The sequence below is a fragment of the Leptosomus discolor genome, chromosome 1 (assembly GCF_034619465.1).
Source record: "Leptosomus discolor isolate bLepDis1 chromosome 1, bLepDis1.hap2, whole genome shotgun sequence".
Taxonomy (NCBI): Eukaryota; Metazoa; Chordata; class Aves; order Leptosomiformes; family Leptosomidae; genus Leptosomus; species Leptosomus discolor.
This window is the reverse complement of record NC_141391.1, coordinates 205,799,411-205,824,021: the sequence shown is the minus strand read 5'-3', so window position 1 is coordinate 205,824,021 and position 24,611 is coordinate 205,799,411. Positions and strand designations below refer to the sequence as shown.

Genomic DNA, 24,611 nt, shown 5'->3' with positions numbered 1-24,611 from the left:
TAGGTCTTGTTTACTGTTTATCTGTTTTCACAAAGGTTTTGCAGCTTTCAGTTTCAAAACTGTGGGTGTAATTTATTTGGGATTAAACATGAAGCCAGATGTGCAAGATTTTTACTATTCTATCTTCTAATAGCAAAATTAACCTTGGCTTTGCATTCATCTGATATCGAAGGAATATTGATGTGCTGCAAGACTCTTTGAAATGCACAACTGCAACCTCATACTCCAGAGCACACAGAGTAGTCCCCATGGCGGAGATTTAGTTCAGTTACAGTTATATACAAGTAGCAGTTTGGAAGAAGGCTTCTTAGTTTTGCTTTCCCGATTCTTGTTTCTAGGACAGGTTAGCTGAACTAAAAAAATAATGCAGCCAATTTACCAAGTATTTTATTATTCATTCAAGTTCTACTTTGTAATTATTTCATTCCTATTTCACATAAAAGACTACAACTACTCATGGCAAAGCACAGAAGTTCAACCAAAAAGGCTTTGTATAGAGAATACAGAAATCTTATGTCAATATTTTAAAACTTTCTGCTTTTGGATGCCTGTTCATGATGACAGTGTTGGGTAGTCCGGTATATTTGTCCTGGCCTCTCCAAACATGCCTTCTGCTGCCTCATTTCCTAAGAGGTGGAGGCAGGAGGTTTAACATAGTAAAAGTTTAAAAAATGTCAAAATGAATTTGATAATAAGTAAATGGAAAGTTTCAAATTGCCTTGTGTAAAGGTTAGTTTCCTATGAAAACTAATCGACAGGTTTTTATAAAACAAAGCTCACTAGTCTCTCAGTATTTTAGTAGAATTACCAGTTCAATCAGTTTGTTCTTAGCAGATACAAGGCACCAGGATGTGCACAAATGACTTGCGTTCTGCTTGGCTGAGGACCAGTCCCAGCGGTCCTTCCTCTTCACTTGGAAGCTGCTGTTCTCTAGGGTCTTTGAGCCCAGAACTATGTGAGTTTTGAAAAGAACTACCTGTATTTGACATAGGGAGATACTGCTAATAGAGTCCCTTCTTATATGTTAAATATTCTTCACAGATCTTTCCTCTTTTGAAGTTTTCTACTAGTTGCTAACATTTTGCCTGTCACATGAGCACAGCTGTTTAGAGGTTGTATTCTATTTTTCGAAGTGCCAGTGCCATAATTACAAATATCCTGTACTGCGCACAGACCCAGCCTGCTGACAGCAGATTCTTCCTAAAATTAACAGTGCTTTACTGTAGTTACCAAAAATACAAGTCTGCGCTTAGGTTTATCTTTCTGGTGATCATACGTTTAAGAACTTTAAGGCTTGATTAACGCCTTCAGCACAGCACAGACTCATGTGTGTGGATTCCTAAACTACAGTGAAAACAAATGCCAGATGCTGAACGGTTGATGACAAGATGATAATTAACACTTCTATATGAAGTTCTGCAAGGCAAAGAAAAGACACCTGTTCAGGAACAAAAGCCAGATCAGACTTAATGAGATTAACTCTAACTTCTTCTCAACCACAAACAATAGTTTACAAAAAAGACACTGCTAACTTACTTAAAATATATGGCTATCTTAACATAGCAAGTTGTTCCCTAATTTGTCACAGTTTGAGCATGGTGTTACTTCTTTCATTTTGCTGCTTGAGGCCAATTCTGGGGCAAATTAGGGTGACTGCAAGCAGAAATGGAAACACAGAATGAACCAATCTTACAGCAGCTCCAAAGAGTAATTCTAGCTGGATGACCAAGAGAAAAGGCTTGCACCCTTTCAAACCTAAAAGCTTATTGAGACTATCAAGATGAAATTGCTTTTTGTACATTAAAATCACTCTGTCTCTTTTAAGAATGCCATTAAAATCTTGAAAGGATAGGAGTAAAAAGATAATTTCTACAAGTTTTCAGTGGAGCAGCATCAGTTTCAAAGGTTTTGATTTTCAGGAGTTGTGCTGGCCGACTAATTTACATTTAGATAACACCTCTCATCTTGAAGGAACCCAAATCACTTTACAAAATCTGAAGCATGTGAATGAATTACCTCCTTTAACCACCCAAGTAAAGACGTACAGCCACCTATAAACTAGAACACCATAGCCCACCTGACACAACTCTTAACACCGCTGGTGAACACAAATACAACAGGAACACCAAATCCAAAGGGTTGTTCCCATGAAGTGGAATCTCTACACTGTATTTTAGGTAAGCAGGGTAGCAGCCACCTGAATTTGAGCAGGTCACGGCTGTTATGTAAATACTTATACCAAAAAAGTCATAAGACATTCAGTAGCCTCCACCTCCATTTTTGGGAAAACGCCTTTGCCCTAGAGCATTAGTTCAGTATTGACTAAGGGAACTATGAATTACTTAGCTACTATCATTACAGTCCATGCTGCCTTTAGGAAGCAGTCCACCAGAAGGCAGGTAGCTTTAGTCCAAACTCTTCCAAAGTGATAAGGAGCTGCCCACAGAGGAAATGCTGTCTTCTCATTTCTCTCACCACATCCATATATTTCCAGAAGGCTTAGCCAAAATTGCTGGCCTCCAGTCCACTGTCTGACTTCTTTCTTCCTGGAACTACCTACTTACAGTATTAAATCCACTCCTGTCTTCCTTCTATCTCAGGAAGATAATATATACTCATATGTTGCATCACTGTTCTACAGATGGTGTTGTGACAGACCTTTCCTCATTTATACCACAAAATACGCATGGTATGATATTCTGGTTTAGAGTCACATGAATGTGCTACTGCTTTATTTACCATTTTGTTGTTGGTAGGCCAATGGAAATCACCTCTGGTTTGGGATGTTTTGTAATTTACTCTGGACCCTGCAGAGATAATAAAAAAATTTCTTAGACCATTTCAAAATCAGCAAAGGAGGTGTGACAGTGAATTCAGCCATATTCCTCTAATGTCAGGAAAGTAGTTGTATATGAAAACAGATCAGTTATTTGCTGCATTTCATCCAGCGAAACGCAAATGCTTTGAAACTACCTGCATGAAAAGTAGATTAAATGGGTTTCCCTTCATGTAGAACCAGTTGTTGTTATTGGCAACATACATCCTTCTAGCAAAATATTAATCTTATTGATGATAAAAAACATTTTGCAATTGAGTTGAATAAAAGCAGTGGTCAAGTCATCTAAACACAGCCATTAAACTTTCTCTTTTATTGTTGTACCTGAATAAGCACAAATATTGCCACTGACTTTCCCAATTTTAAACACATAAAAAAATTTATTTTCATCATAACTTATGCTTTGTTAAAGGAACGTTATCATCTTACCATCTGTTTCACTTTGTGTAGAAATAGACAGGGAGGTCTACGTCTAGCAAGAATACGTACATGTACCACCTAGGAAGGAGGGGAAGAGAAAAAAAACCTGTAACACAATGTAGAAATTGCACTTCAGTAATTCAAAACACAGCAGAGAAATTGGTGCTGCATCTTTAAATAACTTGAGAAATGTATTTCATCTTTAATTCCCCATTTTCCTATTCAGAACAAGTGCTGCCCAGGACTGGTTTTCGAGTGGATTCCTCTGGCAAGTATTCTTCAGCCTTCATTGTTCTGTAAACTAGTTGTCCTTCATTTTATGTTTTAGTTATTCTTCTTTCTTTAATCATTTCTCTAGATAATGGCCAGCCATGACTGCCCAGTCACCATTTTATTTTCATATGAGCTTTGTGGGGTATAGATTGCTAACTCTAAATCTTTTTATAATAGATTTGCATTTTGAGCAAGATAAAGTATTTCTTTTTACTCAGCCAGTCTTTGTGTATGTTTTATTATGTTTATGTGTTTTTTCATAAGTTAGTGTTCACTTTTTAACATAAAAATGTATCTCTGTAGCTCATTCCCAAATCTAAGCTTAAGCAAAGTTTTGTGTAAAACTGAAATTAATTCTATCTTCATTTGCAAAAGAACAGAACTGATGTATTATGCAGATCCTCCTATTCCTTGTTCCTATGCATATATCTTGTTCTGTAAAAAACAAAAAGCAAAAACTTTGAAAAACAGAAGCTTTTTCAGGTGTTTGAATTGACAATGGTCTTGTAAAGTGGCAGCAGACTTGTTTAAAAACCAGCAATATTTGATTTCCCAGTGTGATCATGTTAAGTGAATGGTTAATACAGACATCTCATACAAAAAAAGGCTGTTTTGACAATCCCATTATAGTCTTTTTTAGTCCTACACAGGTTGGACAGAGATCCTAATTTAAATATTATATTGGGCTGGTTTTGCATACCCAGTCTGAATAACTCTGTTAGTACATTAATTCTTTTTTTCTTTTTTTTTTTGCTTTGCTGATTTTTATATTGAAGTCTTTATTTACCAGCTTTTCCTCTCTATAAATAGCAAGCGGAAAGGAAAGAAATATGTGTTTTTAAAAAGCCACTCACATTGGAGACCAGCAGACCCACAACTGTTCTCAAGCTTCCCATATCTTTCAAGAGCATCTGAAACTCAGATAAAAAGTTATTGTAGAATTGTGTCAATCACAATTCACAATTCATAGGAATGATTTATATGAAACCAAATCTTCACCGTCTTCAGCAAAGGAGGCCAAATTAATTTTTATTTTTAGCAGGAAAGTTGAGTAAACCTGGAAAGAGTGTAGAATTCTTACAACAAAACTCTTCATCTTTGTTTTAATTTCAATATAGAAGACATTTAGTTTTAAAAAAATCCATCTCAACATTCACAGCATCATCCCAAATACCAGGTTTATCACTATAAAAATCATATAGCACTTGTGCAACTTGGCTCACAGAAAATGAATTAAACATCTTCAGGGATATATATTCTCTACATACTTTTAAGAAACAATTGCAGGTGCACTTATCAATGTGTAATCCATGTAGCAATTCAAATTAATACAGTACAGAAAATGTAGCTGAGACCTGATAATCACATCTTCACCTGTGAGATCTCACTATTGTTCAGTAACAATCTATTCTGGTCCCTTTACGTTTAAAGCAAATTCCCCATCATCCAGGCACTAGAAAGCAGAATTTCCCAATGCTCTTTGCCATCCTCACTGTGCAGCAATGATCAGATCACAGCTCATCCAATACTGTTCTCAAATTCATGGGGGAGACAGCTGGTTTTATAACTTAGCAAAGTGAAGTTTTTTTCTCTTCTAGGCCAAATGATCAATTAACAATTTTTCCTTTACACAAAAAGAAGAAACAAAATACTGTAACTATAAAAAAGACAATTAAGTTACTAACAGGGAAATCTAGTTTCCTTCTTCTACTATAGACATGTAGAGAGGCAAGGGAGAACCAGGAACGTTGTCATTCTTGCACAGAATACCATATTACACAATCAGAAATATTGACTTAAGCTGAAATTCTCCTTTCAATGAGACTAGTAGGATATGGGACATTCAGGTGTATGAAGTTGACTGGAAGGAGAAGCAAACCATGTAAAAACCTATGCTAATTCAGTCTTGGCTTGACTCCTGTGTTCACATGAACCACAAGGTCCTAACCTAGCTTACCAAGAGGAAAAAAAAGGGCATATTTTCCATCATGAAGTTATATTAACCAACAGTTTGCAGTACATTGCAAGACACAGGACCATCATTCTTCTGCAAGTATAGGTAATTTTCTTTGTATGATCAAATGAAAATCTGCTTTAGCAAGAAAAGGCAAAATTTAGTTTATCTAACAATCCTTTGCAAGGAAAAAAAAAAGTACCAGAATCCTAGAGAAGCAAGCACTGAAGAAATATCAAATAAAGCATAATCAGTTACATGGGTAAGAATTATTGATCAATGTACATTCAGGAATATTGAAACTACTGCCACGTAATAGTAGGGGCTTTTAGTATAATTACCAAGCTTGAGCTCCTGTACTAAAAACACATAGTAGTGAACAACTTACCTGTCTTTCAGAAACAGGAAAAAAATGGGATCTCAGCAGCAGCAAGACTTTGGAACGTACTTTCAATTAAGAATAATTGCCGATACAGAGATAAACTGAGACCTAATGCAAAAGTTGATTGTGTCAGACTAACCTGATAAATGATTTTTTACACCAATCAAGCAATGCATGCTTAATCAATCCAGACTTCAACTAGACATTTTACAAAATGCCAGTTATAACTGAAGCACGTTAGCATGGAGAAGACAGTGCTTAGCACAAAATGTAAAGAGGAATGGCTAGAAAGCAGATAAGCAATTCTACTAAAGAACAGTTTCTAGACTCAAAGGGAAATATTAATGGAGAGCCTTGCAATAACTCTTCTGTATTATTTCCATTAATGACCTAAGCACAAAAACTAAGGGTGGAAATCTGGTCCGCATTCAGACATGTAACTTCAGGTATCTATGGTGTAGTTGTCTCCAGATCCATGGGGAGTTGCTGAGTGCAGCCAACAGTGTTGTATCATATGAAGCATGAAAGCTAAAACAACCAGCAACAGCAGTGGAGGAAACGCTCTTAAGTGTACTAGTCAGTCACTGGAGATAGTATGATATTACTGTGAAAAAGTAAGTAAAATCATGGAATGCAAGCCATTAATGAAAATTCTGAACAAGGCAGGTGACCTAGTGACAAAGGGCAGAAATGAGTTCAGGTACTAGTGTCTTCTTTGCCTAGGTCTTTACTGGTGAGGTCTGTGTGGTCTTCGCTTGCCAAGGCTTGCAATAACAGGGATCTGGACCAGATGACCTAGGGATCCTTTCCAGTCCCATGGTGTGTTTGCTTGGTGGAGCAGAAAAGAACATTACTTTTTAAAAGCAGTTTTTGGTGGCCTGGTAAGAGTTGGCAGAGAATGGACTCCATAGGCTTCCAGCTCTTTGAGAAGAAATACTTTTCTGAGCAATCATGATGGCATAGTCAGTTAATCCAAAGGCTTCCAGACAGTGTTAGAGCTCACAGAAAAGTAAGACTGTATACAGTATTTTTAGCCTAAACCTGACTTACCTGTTGCATTCTAAATAGGTAGAAAAACAACCTCTTTTAAAAAAAAATAAGTACCTCTTATTTTGGAGTCTGGTGCCAACATTGGTTTGGATCAGCTTTGCCAATGTACGTGTTTGAGAGACGTTTTCATCTCAGTGTGCCAGAGCACGTATTCTTCACAATCTGACATTCTTACACTTTCTTAGTGTATTCCAAACTGTGCGTATCCATTCACGTGTGCGCAAATAAAGGTAGTGCTTGGTTTGTGACAGATTGCTGGAAACAATGCCTTTGACTGTTAGATCTGGGCTATAAATGATGATCCTACTGCGTCTATCCACAAAGCCCTCACTCTAGTAGTAAGGCCCATCCTTGTTACACTTAGGCACAGCAAATCAGGTAAAGATAAGGTGTTGCTTTCATCTTAAAATCCTTTTGCCTCTCGCAGCCTTGAAACAACCTTTGCACACATAGTTAACATACTATACATGCACAAACTTCATTTGTTCATTTATTCACTGTTGAGACACTTATCAAATAAACTGAAAAAGTCAGGATAATAAGCTGTTAGAATTTATTTGGGTTTGTCTTCTAAATATGTGAAAAGCAAGTTAGTAGGGAAAGGTAATACTTTTATTTTACCAATTGAAATATTTGTGATTCAGTCTCACTCATATCAATATACATTGCTGAAATGATGTGCTATGCTGCTGTCTAGAGAAGATTTTTATTGCACGGTCATAGTATAGAGCCACTGTGCGTAGTTCTGCATCTCTGTCTTTGCAAGACCTCACTGAAACTGAATCGGCTTTAGTCCCAGACTAAAGCTGGGATCTGCCCAACTCTGCAGTTTGTGAGGTGTCCACTGGTGGCTCTGGGAGGGGAATCTAAATCAGAGACACTGAAGTACCATGTTTCATCCATTTGTACTCCCTCCCCTCCTGAGGAAACAAGGCACAACTGGAGACACTATGAACAGTTTGACGAAAAAAACCTATTCATCCTTTTTTGTTTGTTGGACTTGGCAACAACCCACTTGTCAAAAACTGTCACAACTTATAGACCAGAGTGCAATCTGTAGGAAAGACCATTCCTCTTAATCACTGTCCTGCTTTAGGTGCCTAAAGCATCTCTGAACATGCAGACAAAGCAATAGTCAAATAGACAACTTCTGAATCCTCTAACTGCTTACAGTTTCACTTTATACTATCTGAAATTTTATTCAGTATTTCTCTTTTGTATTTTGAGGGCATCGAGACCCAAAACAATGGGCACTTTCAAATGAAGCTAAAGACACTTTTATGAGAAACTGATTTTTAAAAACCACTGCATTTCTGAACTGATATATTCCAGGGCAGAATGTATGTTTACAGACAAGTTATGCAGGCATATGGAAGCACAATCTTAATGATTCAGAAAGCTGTTGAGACTTAATTGAGTAGCATTAAGGAATTCAAGTTAATGATGTTAGCTTTCAATTTAAACCCTAAGATTCAAAGGTTTATAATGATAGCTTTTGTCAGAAGTCTTTGATTGAGAGTATTACCTGAAAGTGGAGTACTTAAAAGCTACATTACATAAAAAGACGTACTGCTTTATACCTGTATATGGAACTAAAATGGCCTGTAATGATGATTCATTTTTTGTAAGTTGGACTGATAATTTTTCTGTGTATCTCTATCTCCCATTTCAGTTTATTCTCTTTAGGTTTTAATGAACAGCAAGAAAAACACAAATTAAATACCAGAGGTGGATGAACAGCAGTATATTTTGCAGTCAGTTGTAGGAAGAAGGCACCTTTATAACCTCTGTTTTGGACAGACTTTTCCAGTACTGTTCTTGAGTGAATGTATTCCAGCTTGGTTTAGTCTGTTCTACTGAACATAATCATCCTCCAAGAGATACCTACATTTGCAAGTCTCTTTCTTGTCTGTGTACAACACATTGTGTCCCATTTGTTTCCACCAGCTCTAACCAGGATGCCATTACTCATGTGCAATGAACACAAGGTGGGAGGGAAGATGGTGCAAATTCTCAAGACAAAGCCAAAATGCTTTGCTCAGTGGGATTTCCCTTTAAACCAGGTCCCGATTACAAGGAGCTGGATGTTCACCTTCGGAGAATGGAGTCTGGTTTTGGCTTCAGGATCCTGGGAGGAGATGAGCCTGGACAGCCTGTGAGTTATTTCTTCCTGACTTTCCTTTTTATAACTCTGAAATTTGTGTAAAGGTCAGAAAAATATTACTACACAGCTGAACCCAAGTGAATACTATGTTAAGGCTGAGTAAAATGGCTTTTTATTCATCCATAGAAAAAGACAGGACTCTCAGGTTGTCCACATCTAAAAGATGTCACAGTAAATTAAGTTAGAATCAGAAGGAATTAAGTTATAAACAGTACATCACTCAGCCCTTTACTGCGGAGTGGGACCTGGCATCTTTTAAACTTGACTTTCCAAAACTGAGTTTAAGCAGAAGATTTTAAAAATCAGGTTATGTAAGACTGTGTATAACTGTGTTCAATGTAGGCAAATTATATATGCGTAAGGGTAAAGATGCTGTTGACAATGCAGTTTATTTCCAGAAACACAGAAGGACCCACCAGGGCATGGTAGTCCATGTTTCATGTCAGATGGCATCGTGTGATGCATTAAGCATAAAAATGTTAACTTTATACCATTAGGAGGGAGACATGCCTGTAACCGAATAACAGGTAACAAGACCAACATATTCATTGCGGGTGAAATAAAATATAAAATAAAACATATACACAGTTTTTAAAAGAAATGTGTGCTTATTTTGGTAAATTAGTAATATATATAAATACTATAATTTTGAGAGACCAGACAGAATTAGTACTCCTTCAGAATAACTTTGATGATGTAAATAGGGTTTGTCAGCAAGGACTAATCCCAAGTCGATAATGATAATATTTTGTTATCACAACTTTGTTCATAGTCTGAGTCCTGTGTTACCACATTTCTGAGATAATGTATAACTAGTTGATAGATTTATATATTCTATACTCAAATTCATACAGGATAATATAGTTGTCATTCAAGCATTAACATTAACCAACACATGGCTCTCAGAAACAAAGGAGCTCCTCTGTTTTATAATTGTCAATATCTCTCAAAGTACTGATGAATATTAATAGTTTACTGATGCCTCCTGTAAAAAAAGAAACAAATGCACTGTATTCTAAAAAAGGTGTTTCAAGTGCTGATTGAAATGCAGAAAATTTGTAAAATAGGTACAGGAATGCACCTACTTTAGAATAAGTGTTTTGGAATGGATTTTCAAGCTAAATGACATGTAGCTGTACAGAAGGACTCCAAAACAACACTGTTTCATCATCTACACTTGCAGTGTGCCTGAAGGCCCTCTGGCATCTAACTTTCTTCCATGGAGCATGTCCCAATGCACATAAAACAAGGCCACTGAGCCATCATCTGCACATTGCCCCACTAAGTATTTTTCCTGTCCTTTCTGGAGGGCCCAGCCAGTATGGGTTCTCAAAGCTCACTGACTAGGTGAAGCCAAAAAAGAAATGTGTTAGGATCTAGAGGAAATGTCCCACTGTACCATTTTATCCTGCAAAGTGTTAACACTATTGGAAGAACTGGAAATCTCCCTCTACCTACTTCGGACAGTAGTGTCTAGTGGCATTTCCCACCTCCCAGGAAAGTGTCCCTGACTACAAGGCTGCTCAGTATTCTGGGAAAATCTGTCTTGGTGTCTCCTTTAAGGCTTTTTAAATTACAAATGAATAATTAAGTAGTTACAGACCGAGTGTCTAACTGGCTCTGCAATTGGGGGTTTATGACATTCTCATGGGGAAAAACTGCAGCTCAAATGCCTCATCTAAAAGATGATTATTTATATAAAATGAAATGATTTCAACCTAAAGGACTGTGAGAAAATGGGTTTAGAATGTCTAATATTCTGATGGTTAGGAATACATGCTGGAGTTCTGGGAGACCTGAATTTCTGTCTTTTCTCAACAATCAGTAGAGTGGGAATCTGGAAACGAGTCGTTTGCCTCCCAGCTACATGCATTATGCACTGAACTGTTACAGAGGAAGCAGCTCTTTCTAGTTTCTTTTCAGCAAGACTGACCTCACCTTACAGTCCAAAGTCAAAGAGCCATAGCTGGATACCAAGTGCAGAGATAAGCACCTTGCTATTTTTGGATAGCAGGACCAAAAATTATGCCTTCTGTGAACGACCTTCTGAGATGTTTTACTGTCCTGCTGAACAATTACTCTCAGCCTGCACTTAGCCTCGAGGCTGCTATCTCTATTTCAGGGCTTGCAAATACAAAAGCACTTTCCCCCCAGACTTACCAATTTAACAGGCTCTGCATCACCCCACAAACCGTGTCCTATAATCCTCAGGAATTAGTAAGGTCCTAGCTTGAGGCTGAGGATCCTTCGAGGCAAAAAGGCACCTCCTTAGAGCTAGGTGTTGTAGTGCTGAACTTCTCAATTCTCACTCTGTCTTTGTTGCCCATCTACTTGTTTTCTTTACTCAAATTCATCACTAATAAAAAGCCACAGATGTACTCCACTTTTTTCAGTTTCCACCTATTTTGTATTCAAAATACAAAACTTCTGTGGTGGGTTGACCCCGGCCAAAATACCAGGTGCCCACCAAAGCCACTCTATCACTCCCCCTACTTAACTGGACAGGGGAGAGGAAAAAAAAAATAACAACAGGCTTGTGGGGTTGAGATAAGGACAGGGAGATCCCTCAGCATTTACCGTCACAGGCAAAACAGACTCGACTACAGGAAAATGTAATTTATTACCAATTAACTCAGAGAGGAGTAATGAGAAATAAAACCAAATCTTAAAACACCTTCCCCCCACCCCTCCCTTCTTTCCCGGGCATAACTTTGATTCCGATTTCTCTCCCTCCTCCCCTGCAGCGGCGCAGGGGGGAAACAGGGAATGGGGGTTGGGGTCAGTTCATCACTGTTGTTTTCTGCCGCTCCTTCCTCCTCAGGGGGAGGACTCCTCACACGCTTCCCCTGCTCCAATGTGGGGTCCCCCTCACGGGAGAAAGTCCTCCATGACTTCTCCAGCGTGAGTCTTCCCATGGGTTCAGTTCTTCATGAACTGCTCCAGCGTGGGTCTCCTCCATGGGGTGCAGTCCTTCAGGAACCGACTGCTCCAGCGTGAGCCCCCCTCACGGGGTCTCTAGCAGCAAACCTGCTCCAGCGTCGGCTTCTCTCTCTCCATGGGCCGCAGGTCCTGCCAGGAGCCTGCTCCGGTGCAGGCTTCCCAGGGGTTCACAGCTTCCTTCAGGTATCCACCTACTCCGGCGCTGGGTCCTCCACGGGGTGTAGGCAGTCATCTGCTCCACCGCCCATGGGCTGCAGGGGGACAGCCTGCCTCACCATGGTCTTCACCACAGGCCGCAGGGGAATCGCTGATCTGGCACCTGGAGCATCTCCTCCCCCTCCTTCTGCACTGACCTTGGTGTCTGCAGGATGTTTCTCTCACACATTCTCACTCCTCTCACTTGCTGCAATTACTGCTGCGCAATAACTTTTTCACTCTCTTAAATACGTTATCACAGAGGCGAAAAACACTGTCGCTGAGTGACTTGGCCTTGGCCAGCAGCGGGTCCATCTTAAAGCCGGCTGGCATTGGCTATACCCGCCATAGGGGAAACTTCTAGCAGCTTCATACAGAAGCCACCCCTGTAACAGCCCCGCTACCAAAACCTTGCCACGCAGACCCATTACAACTTCTTAACTCTCTTTTTTCTCATCCACTGCTTCCCTGCTCCCCCCATGGACAGCCCACCTGCAGCCTCCCATTACTTTCACTTCCAGAACAGGCGAGACAGTTTCTGCCTGTCCTCCAAACCCCCACATTTCCTAAGAAACAAGAACTGAGATGCTTTGAAATGTTTGTTTCAGCTCTCCTGCTGAAAGGAAGCTTTCATTGCCTTTTTTCTTTGTTATTTGGTTTCTAAAAAGGAACATGGATTCTTCAGCATATGGCAACAGGTTTTTCAAAGAAGCAGAATCCACATAAAGTTTTTTTTAGAAGGATAATACTGATACTAGAGAAAGACTGTAGCTTAGTTTCCTTCAGGTTATATCAGCTACCTGGGACCTTAGAAGGAGAAAGTGCTGCTAAACTACTCCACTTTCCATATTTGTAAGCACAAAGATGCTTTTCAAAGGAAAGACATAAATTTATTGAGAAATTTCAAATATCAGGACTGTGGGTTGTGCCAGTTCCAATAACCTCTTAAATCTCAAATACAACCACAGGTATTTATCACATTTACCAGTAACCTGAGGAGTTAGAGATAATCTGATTCTATTATACTATTACAGTGAATTATAATATCACTGTAAGATTGCAAATAGACATAAATTGGAACCTTACTGAAGCTGCAAATTGCTGTCCCAATGAGGAGAAGTATTTTGGATACATTTGTGCAGCTCAAACTCAAAATCACAGGAACATATACATAATTACACTAAGAGTTTCACCTTTTCAACACAGATTGACTAGGATTCTTAAAAAAAAAAAAAAAAAAAAAAAAGCCTGCAAGATGTATGTCTATATTCTTTTCATGATCAATGCCAAGAAACAGACATTTCTAAGACATAACAGATGTCCATACAGCAAAATGTTAAGATAGTGCAGACCACACTTTAGGAACTCCTATTTTCAGCAGAGATTAGAGTTCAGGTGATTATCTTGGATTTAGACATCACAGGCACTTAAAATTAGGTGAGATTATTCACACATTTATGTGTATTACTCAAGTTTTACTGCATGCCTGTGAAGCTACTGTGTTATATTCAGAGAAACTGAAACACAAAGTCAAATAATTACCAAGAATGACAAAGAAACTTAGTATCAAAACAGCTTAACCTGAATGAGTTAATAGACCCAGGCTTCAATTTCACATTATCCTCTGTCATATTCTTCCTAATCCCAGCATTTCTTATGTTTAATCTTAAACAACAGGTGAAATTTTCCTTTTTCTCTACAACACACTCTTTATTGCCTACGTGTCATCATCCTTTTCCTTGCACATTCAAAGCAATCTCATGCCAGTGTGAAACTGCATTACAGAGGTAATATAATCCTGATAAATATTTTTCCAATTTATGTTTTGCTTGTAGAATTTATAACTGTTATGGAAACTAATCAGCCATGAAATGTGAGCAGATAGTGGATAAGTAGTTCAGACACAGGAAATGAAAACGAAGGAAAATTAATTTATTCTTGCTATTAAATAACCAAATAACAGATATGGTGGCCATCGTCTTGATAAACACACCTACCTGAAGTGTTTAAAGTAGGACTCTGCTGCTTATGTTAGGAATCAGTTCCACCACTAAGATGAGTTACATGACCACATTCCATTATAGGCATGTGAAATTTCAACATTAATTACTTAATTAGTCAAAACGAGAAAGAGTTTTTGCACTTTGCTGTAGATACTGATGAACTACCATGCTGTGAGCTGCATTTGTGTTTCTCCAAAGGTTAAAGAAGCACAAATTGTTCAATACTTCAGCAGCTAATTATAAAGAAAATGCAAATGCTCAGCAAAACCACAGGAGGAAGGCAGTCCCTACAATCTTCCAAGCTGTAGAGAATTATCACCCATCCCTTCCCAAGATAACTAGGAAAAAATTCTTACTCATATGAATGCCCAAATGTAAAGGCTTTGAGAATACCTTGTGGAGATCTAGCTTTGGACAGCTTTTTTCCTGTCCAGTAAAGGAGCATAAATTCATAGTTGGATTTTGCACAAAGTATTTTCTAAAGCTTTGAGGTATATTCTTTCACTATTTGAAGAACAGAATGGAGAACCTGAAAGAGTGTCTCTGACAACTCAGCCTGGCACTGCATAACAGGATCCCAGGAGCACCAGGAAGCAGGAAAATGCTGCATCATGTTCTTTCTTTGCTAAGATTTGAAAGCAAAGTGAGCCAAAGGGAGGCTAGAAACTGGGGAAAATTCTCCACACTCCACAGGAAGTTTCATTTAAACACTCTGCTGGGATACTTGCAACTCTGCAGCTAAGACCGCAAAAGAAACACAGGACCACCTACATGACTACCACATCTAGATTTTGCAGTTCATCATGAAAAGCAATACTTGATAGCTTTTATCTTTTATTTAAAGTGGATTGTCACATGGCGTGTCATATCCATCATTCTGTGCTCACTCTCATACTGAACAAGAGAAAGGAAAATTTGGAACACGCTCTGTGAATGCTTTAATATTCTTTCAAAGAAACCAGGTTTTGTTTGAATCAATCTCAACTGTTCTACCAGTTATTCCACAGGGAAAATATATATGTCTTCTTCTAATAAATTATGTGAATTTATGTGCATAGAAAGCAGAGAAAGTCATTAAAAGGTTTTGAACAGATTTTTTACCAGTTTATATGTCCCATACAAATTACATTTAAATGTCTATTTGGGAAAACAACATCTGCCCAGAGTAAGCTGACATTTTTCCTCTTTTTCCATTTTGTTAATCAAACACTACCTGAGCAATTAGTCATTATGAGTAACAATATTTGATGTATTACTTCTTTTCCTCTAAAGAGTTCCACAGCAAACTGTGTAGTGGGGTCACTTCCACTACTGACCTCAAGTGTATTACTCCAGGTGCTTAAATCAAACAGCAGTGAGGAACCTTCGATAAGAAATATTGAGATTAGCTAATTTTAAGTCAAAAGGACACTTAACATGGAATTAATCGTTTAGATCTTCTGCATAATGTAGTCTATATAAACTAAACACTCCTTATAGACAGATTGTCTTGATTTGAAGATATCAGGTAGATCATCCGTAGATTCTCAGGTGTATCACTCCTACACAGGTAGGAAACACCTTACATTCTTGTCAAAGGCAAGGAAGCATCTTCAATCATACCCGCACAGGAGGAGCACAGCTTTGAGACACACAAAGATCTCTTCACCTGCACTGAATCGCTAGCTTAATTTTGAAAGAAAGGGACAATCACTGCAACATTGATGACGCTAAATTGGGGGCTCAGTGTATATATGACGGGGTTTTGTTTCTTTGCTGCCTAGATTCTCATTGGAGCAGTAATTGCCATGGGCTCAGCAGACCGAGATGGTCGTCTCCATCCTGGTGATGAGCTGGTGTACGTAGATGGGATTCCAGTGGCTGGCAAAACCCACCGATATGTGATTGATCTTATGCATAACGCTGCCCGAAATGGGCAAGTGAACCTTACTGTGAGAAGAAAGGTGCTACCCACGGGTGAGTGAAGGCTCGGAAAGGTGAAAGGAAAAAGAGATCTCGGTGTTGGCAGCACAAACAGGTGCTGTTTAAAAAAACAGAGAAAATTAAAATCAAAGTGAATGTGTGTGTCATTTTGAAGAAAGAATAATTATCCTTTGTTTCTGTGACAAAAACACTACAACTAAGTATTGTTTCATTCAGAAGTGGAAGCAATATTGGCAACCCCAGTGTGGTGATCATGAGTGCTCTGGATTTGTTCCATGCTGTCTTGGTCTATGCTGTCTCCTCTTGTCCACTTTCAGGACAAAACGTTCATTTAGGTTAAAGCTGTTAAATCTGACTGTCAATAAGCAATCGGAGAAAGGCTCAGACTGTTAAGTGTTTAGGGCAGGAACCCATTTCACTCTTCTCTGTGTTAAAAGCCCATTTCTGGTCTCACTGATGTCATCTGGAATTTCCCCCCTGACTGCAATGCAAGCTGGCTGAAAACCTTCTGTATGGCACAAGCAGCTCCTAGGAACAGGGCCAGATCCTCCCTTCAAGCAGACATGTTCAGAAAATATACCTAAAATGATACGAAGAATTTGAAGTAAGTTACAACTTTAGACTAGCTCATTCTAAATTATTGAGCAACACTGGAACCTGGAAAAATGTGTGGCAGCACCTATTAAAGCTTTAATGAGAGATTTTGCTGCCATTCCATTGCAACCTTTGCTTACTCAAGGAGAGAAGTTTAAGAACTTTTAAAACACTTGTGGTGAGTACACTTCACTGACGCACCAGAAATGAGCAAAACCACATTCCCAGCCTGTCCTGTCTTCTGCCTCCCCGTGCTCTAGATCTGCTGTCGTTGCCTCCACCATTCCCCTTCGCTCCCCTGCCAAAAAGCCGCCCTCCCACTCACCCTCATCTTCGCAGTCCCCCTCCCACTGCGGCACCGCAGCTCCCTGCCAGCCGCGCTCTCGCGGGACTGACTTTCTTCTGTTACTGACTCCAGAGTCCTCCAGCCAGAAAGGTCCCCCTCCGCCCGGCGCGACGCCCCCTCGCAGCTCCCCCAACGCTAGGAAAATGGCCAATAACCAAGGTAATCCGCCGAGTGCTTGCGATTCCGCTGAGTGCTTGTGATTAGCACCTTTCCTGGGTCAGACGGCTGTACAGACTGCAGGCAAAATTAGCAAGAGGGTTAGCACAGAGTGGATGCCATCCTTCGCTGCTGCTTGTTAAATATTAAATAAAAGGGTCTATTAGACACTCTGGTCTCCTGCCACAGAAAATGAAGCAAGCTGGTAAAACACCTGGAGTTATTCTTGGGCCTTGAGAGTGCCACACTGGGGAATATAGTGTGTAACTCATTAATGTTTAAACATTTCAGGAGCTGAACAGGATTTTAATTTGGTGTGTTACAACATAAGCTTTATGGAAAAATTTTAAAACTAATTATGTTGGGCTTGACTGAAAAATGCTGTACTAACACATCAGGCCGTTTGATTGCGTGTGAATTTCTCACTAGTGTGAATGTATACAACAGAGGGATCTGGGGCTTTCCTTACCTGCCTGACAGCTGATGTACATATCTTAGCCCTCGTCTGGAGTTGCCATTTTGCACAGATACTTACACAGATTTGGAACAGAAAATCACCATTCACAAGCTCTGGAAAACAATTTGATAAGCAAAATGTGGTATTCAGAACAACGTGGATTAAAATGCAATTTTTTCACAGGCAGAAGCAAAATGTAATTTTTCTGATTAATATCTATTGCACAGCTGACAATAAAATAGCCATTTAAACTTTTCCTCCTTTATCTTTCTTTTCCTACACCTAATTGCACTCAGTTCCATTCTTTTATGGCCAAGCCAGCTCTTGGTCATTCTGCAGTGTAAGATAATTTCCTTTCTGTTGCAGCCATACCGACATAAACAATATTCAAGTTTCTGAAACACGACAGCCAGAAAATGAGATCTCTCTTGTCGCTGACTATGGCATTTAGTTGCAGATTTGGTTCACTAACTCTTGGAGATTTTCAATTCTAATACAGGAGTATAATAATTGTTTGTTTTTCTTCCTCTTTATTCTCTCTAATCACTTTATTTCATAGTTGCAGAAGGACTGTTAAAGGACACACCTGACTGAGAAAACAACAGCTTGTCCTTGGATGATGTTTATTTTATTAATATATACACACTGAAGGTCTAATTTGCAAGCTTGCTTCCTAGGATGTATGTGTGTATGCGTAAGCTCTTCACATGTTCAGTAGAATGACTCTGCCACTCTCATTGCTCCAACCAGAAAACATATTACTTACATTCATCTGAAAGTTCTGAATTAAAACTGTCAATAAATGCTGATTTGTGTAAACAACTTAGATCTGCAGGGAATATAAATCTTTTTTCCCATCTGGAAGTGTTACTTTGCTGTTTTCAATTACCAAAATGCTTGTACTAAAAAAGTGCGTAATCCCACAAGATTTAACTTGTTCCTTGTTCTTGTTACTATAAAGCAATACTGAAGTGTGGATGGATTCCATTTTCATTTCTGCCCTTTCAAACTTACCACACAAAAGCATCTTCAAAGCCTTTAAATGACCACTGCTTCTGTCATGACATCCAAAGAAAAACAATTTGTGATTATTTTTCATTGTATAACTTCTTTGTTCCATGAACATCTTTTAAGCATGCTAATCAACTTGTAAGAAGAACATTATGCGGCTAATCCTAATTACTCTATGTTAGCTGCCTGCTTAAATTCTTTTAATCCAAACACAAATAATTTTTTATTGGATTAGACAGTCACATTTTCCTCTTGATGACAGATCAACCAGCAGACAAGGGAATAGTGCTTGCTAATGTTTTTACAATTCACATAACCACTGTTTCCTACTTTCCTTTCTGCTCTTGTAGATAGCTTAGCAGTCAGTGTTCATGCTTGCTTTGTCTGATTGCCCTTGAATGTTTTGCATAATTGTGTAGATTCCTGTCTCTCTGCATCTATTACAGCTCCTAGTTTAATACTTGCGGTAGTCTGGGCTATAGACAGTCAACTGTATTCATGTTGCATTAGCAAATGTACTGTAAGTCACAGAGCCACTGAGCAAGTCAGACTATAATACTGGTGTGATTTATGTTGTAGGAGAACCGTGCCCAGAGAATGGCAGAAGCCCAGGCTCGGTGTCTACGCACCACAGTTCTCCAAGAAGTGACTACACTACTTATGCTAACAGTAATCACGCTGTCTCTAGTAGCAATGCTACACCCCCTGAGGGCGTCACTTCTCACAGCCTGCAAACCAGTGATGTGGTGATCCACCGCAAGGAGAATGAAGGCTTTGGCTTTGTTATCATCAGTTCCCTGAACAGGCCCGAATCTGGGTCCACAATAAGTAAGTAAATCACATTTTTCAGTTAATATTTTTCCAAATTTGCCTCAAATAAAAAAATAAATTAAAACCTGACATCTGCTAATTAACCTCTGCAGAAATTAAAACAGAAGAGACTCTCAAGGTTGCTTCCAGAGGCACTCTTTGTTTGTCTGTTGTGTCTTGGACAAAACCAAAGGTTATTCTGGCCTCTGAGGCTCTGTGCTTCACACACTCATTTGGTTGTCAGAGTACAACAGGATTCACCCACAAAGTAAATTCACTCTGTATATCCCAAAGAGACGCTCTGCAGGTAACTAATAGGGTTATGTGAATAAACAATTCCCCCACACGCAATAAAATTGTGGCTTGGTTGTTCGTTTGGGGTTTTTTTTGTAATCAAGATGAAGTTCAGGAAGTTGAAATAAAAGCTTAGATTATGGCAAAATCCATGACAGCAGCTGTCCAGTTAGGCACTGCAAAGCAACTGGAAAATGGGAAAACTGGTTAGACACAGGCACAGAGAGGTTGACTTTTTACCTGATTGGTGTATAGATAATGTAGAAGTTACGAGTGACTATAGGGAGATGATGTATATAGTGGCAGGATCTGCCCTTAATAATTGTAGCTCACTTTCTGTCCAGAAAAATCATGTTTGCTAGGGCTCAACTTTATTACTTTAATATAGGCATCTGGTGCCATTTGAGACGTCCTGGGTGCATCTAGGGACAGGTCAGTCAGGTGTGACATAGGACCTACAGAAGACTCAGACCCTTTGGTAGAGGCAGCTGCAGGCACAGGGACACCCTTGGGTGTTTCAAATGGCATTTAATCAACTGAGAACTGAGCCCACTGGAAGGAGGAAACATGAAAGGCTTTATGTTGAGAGACAGCCACAACTCCTACCAAATCCATCTGAAATTACGAATGCTAACCACTGCTGAAAAAACAAGACAAGTGAGAATATTTGTCATTTTGCAAGTTGCAGCCTAACGCAGTCCTTTCCCTGCATTCAAAACATATTTTGAAGGAACTGTTCTTCTGCCCAGAACTGGTTCCTGAGGAAATAAAATCAGAATTTCGACTTTATGCTCTTCTATATTCATAACAGAAAAACAACTCAGAGAGTACTGGGAAAGTGATATCTCACAACAGCAAATGATCTCAGAAAACTTCTTTGCAGTATTTCATGATCATGCAATTATTAAAAGAGTTGCTTTTCACATTACCTCAGCTGAATTTTAAAATTCCATGATTGCCGGAATTAATATTGTAACAAAACCATGGATAATTAGCCTGTTGGGACTTTGAGTTTTCACTTTATTGAATATAATATCCAACTGGAAGATCTTTGCAGAAGATCTGACAGGAGAAATATTAATCCGTAGAGGACATTGAGATGCATACATATTAATTCACAGATAGGGATTGTTATTGGGGAAGATGGAGAGGGAAAGAGCAGAGGAAGAGAAAGAGGAAATGCCCAAGCAGTCAAAAATTCTGTGACTGGAGTATTCTGCTGAAGACAACAGACCCAGATTCAAGATCCTGCTTTGCCTCCTACCCTCCAACGTGTTCTTGTGGTACTTTTATTTCTGCCCGAGCAACTACATAGGTAGCCACCGGTGAACCTCAGTTGAACATCTTCACTAATAAAGGAAAATGACAGTCTGCTGTGGAAGTGACAAGTGAATTTATTCAAATAATAACTGCATTGAATTTCAGTGATCCCAAAGAGCACCCAAATCCTAAGTTTAGAAGAACAGCAATGAACCAAAAAATGACATTTACTCTAGACGGTGACAGAACAGAGAAGAAAATATCCTTTCTATGTGAATTCTGTTCCAAAACTAGTAGAAAAAATAAGCTGAAAATGACATAATCTGTCATTGGTAATCAAAACAGTCTAAAAATCATTGACCATTTGTAGTTTAAGGTTGGGTGACTTTTTTTATGTAACGTTTATTTGGGTGTAGTAATTTGGGCTGTATTAACAGGAGCATAGCCAACAGATTGAGGGAAATTACTATCCCCCTTTACTCAGCACTCTTTAAGACCCATCTAGAATATAGCATCCAAGTTTTGGGCCTTTTGGTAGAAGACAGAACAGAAAAACTTCAGCAGCAGCCACTGAGACCTCCTGAGGTCCCTTCTGGCTTGATATAATCTGAAATCCTTTGATTAAAATGCACAATCAGGGGTAGAAAATACATTAACAGTAGGAGAGCATCAACTGAATGTAGGAGGTGTAATGTTCGCAATATAGCTTACATCAGTGTCAAAATACGGATCTGCAGGGCACCATGTCAAGCACCTTGACGGTCACTCACTTCTCACAGCAGTAGTATGTTAATTTGGTGAAATGTTGTACTATTGTTCCAGTGTTTCTGGTTTGGGAGACGATGCGCTTGTTGCCGGCTCATGCATCCCCCTGTGGCACAGAATGGTGCTGTGCAGACATAGCCTAAACATACACAGTTAATTGTTAATGTTGTAATTGCAAAGCAACTCTGAAAGAATCAGAATGGACAAAATAGGTCAGAAAAGGGAATATCTTGTACTACCAGACACTATGAGGAATAGCGCAGCCTAAGAAGTCATTTCACTGGGAGCATCCTCAGGGCAAAGTGAAGAAGAGTTCCTTTGATTTAAGAATGTTTATTTTGATAACTCTGTTCCCTTCTCTACTTTCTTGTAAAAGAAAAAGACTTCAGGACTTGGAAGTGAAAGTATCATCATCACTTTCACTCAAGAAGGCAATTAATTGTGCACTGCAAGTATTTTCCTTGCTCTTGAAATCAAACTTATAAACTATGTTTTACAATCCAACAAATTACAACAACTCCTGCTGAGTACAGGAGGAGTTGTACCTTATGTTGGTAGGCACTTGTGCTTCAAGTACTATTAAAACTGAGGTATCATTTCAACAGAGCTGCTACTAGCCTCAGAGCCACAGGTTCGTTTGTTTGCTGCTTTGCAGTTGGCCTAAAGTTTGAGGGGTTATACAAAAGCTCACCCTCTGTTTGCCAGGTGAGTTAAAACTACTTCAGGCTACTTTGGGCTCTGGCTTTACTGTGAAGGTTTAAGACCACCCCATGAAGTCAGAGTATCAGTACTCCAGCTGAGTCTCATATCCACTGATGGGATGTGCGCTATGCTGCTCCCATGTGGCCTATTAGGAGTGCCTCATGCTCCCTCTGACCTGGAAAAGAGCCACAAAGGCTCAGGAGCAACCAGAACTAGGAATGTAATTCTTGTCCCAAGAGGCTTAAGGTCTTCCGTCAACTTTTGTCTCAACGTGCTTTGCAAGGGGTTTGGCGTTACTGTTGACTTACAGACCTGCCTTTGCCTTGCAGAAATTTTCAAAATACTAAACACATTTTATTACCCTTGATTCAGGCACAGGTTGAGGGCAAACTACAGCCATAATGAGGGAATAGACTATTTTTTTAGACTATTATATTTTGTGATAGGCAGCGCTGTAGTAGCTGTCATTTTAATAATTACTGTTAAGTAGTTTGGAGCCAGCCTTTAGATTTGGATGTCATTTTTACTAAATTCTTGTGGCACATTTCTTCTCCTGTGTTCTATAACAGTAGAAATTTTGTCTCCTGTTTGTCAAAGCATTGCTTGGGATGTTCTCTAATCCAGCGTAGGGGATTACCTTGCACCAGACTACAGTTCTGATGTGGGACAGATCAGGAGTGGAAAATTAATGACAATGATTGAATGAAGAGATTTCACAGGGCAAAGTAGAGGCGTAGACAAGGTCAGCCATGCATCAAAATTATGTCAGTAAAAGGAGATAAAGTGGATAAACAAAGAACTGTGTTTGAGTGGTACATCCAGGAGCAAGTCATTTTGGCTAGTGCAGAGCGCAGAGGATCTTAGAGTGCTAAGAGATTAAAAAAAGAAAATACATCTGGCTAGGCTCCTGACCTGTTCCTAATGAAAGGATTACCTTCCACTGCCTCTAAAACATATTATCATACTTCCCCCAGACCCTATCCCACCAGCATTAAAGGGTGCTTTGGCTGTCGTCCTTTCTCCAGATAAGCCACCTAAAATTGACCTTACTCTGTGTTTTCTTTTGCTATGCAGACTACACATAGTTTATCAAAATTTGGTCGTCTCCAGTGGGATTTCTTTAGAGGACTCAGTGTTGCATTCCCAGCTGAATATTTGGAAGCTAACGCTAGTTTTTCACTTTTAGTTTGGGGTGGATCTGGACTGATTTAGCCTCACAGCTCTGTGGAGGTCTTCCCAGGCAACATCTTCTAAATGCCTTGGTTCAGTGACAGATTTAAGTGGCTAAACTGAGCAAACTACAGCCTATTTCTGAACTCCTGTCCTGAGGAATACCTTCATGCTTCCCCCTCGCAGCATGTGTGGTTCTGCAAGGAAGGGCTCCTCCTGGGGCTGTCCCCTCCGAGTCTCCAGCACCCTGCAGCAACACGTGAGGCTATAGAGGTGCAGCTGTGCCCTGGGGTGGCATTGCCTCACACGACAGTACTGTGTCACATTACAGCTAAAATCCTGAAGCTGAATTAATTAATCTACCCTTTAGGATAATACTCAATAGTGTGTGTCCTCTGTGGTAAAACACCGTTCTTGTGGAGATTTTTAGTGCATCAACATAAGTTCACTAGCTGCATCCCATGGAAAAGCACTTACAGCCAGCCAAAAGGAGATTTCTGGATGAATTTGTCCCAGAGCTTTATGGAGTACACTTGTCCCTGCCTACTTGATATCTGCCTACTGCTTTTACTTCATGTGTTTGGGATTCAGCTTCCTCTAGGGGAAAAACTTGTGATCCCCTGTAAATCTCTTAACACTCTCATTTCTGTAGAAAGAAACCATGTGTTGTAAACAGATCTCATTAACTGGCAACTTCCAGTGAAATTGGAAAATTGTCAATATTTCCATGAATATTACTGTAGCAGGTACTGTCAAATAGCAGTTATAAGGTGCAAACAAATTTAAAATACGAGCATAATCAATAGATAATTTTTAAAAAATTATAGGCAGGTGACCGTCCATACTTGTTATGATCTTCCTTCTGTTTAGCAGAAGAGGTGTTGCAGATTTAACTTGCCACTACAC

General features: G+C 39.3%; 1 protein-coding gene across 4 annotated transcripts in view; it reads left to right on the top strand.

Moving 5' to 3' along the window:
- The window catches only part of MAGI2 (membrane associated guanylate kinase, WW and PDZ domain containing 2), a 764,770-nt gene that overhangs the window by 681,938 nt on the left and 58,221 nt on the right, over positions 1–24,611 (top strand). The window contains exons 13-17 of one of the 4 annotated variants that reach the window (XM_086474383.1): positions 3,483–3,524; positions 8,979–9,070; positions 15,981–16,173; positions 17,153–17,239; positions 19,284–19,532. In XM_086474383.1, the coding sequence (XP_086330509.1) occupies positions 3,483–3,524; positions 8,979–9,070; positions 15,981–16,173; positions 17,153–17,239; positions 19,284–19,532 (663 nt within the window). The remainder of the gene's footprint in view (positions 1–3,482; positions 3,525–8,978; positions 9,071–15,980; positions 16,174–17,152; positions 17,240–19,283; positions 19,533–24,611) is intronic. The other 3 variants (XM_086474391.1, XM_086474398.1, XM_086474407.1) reach the window with 3 other exon arrangements.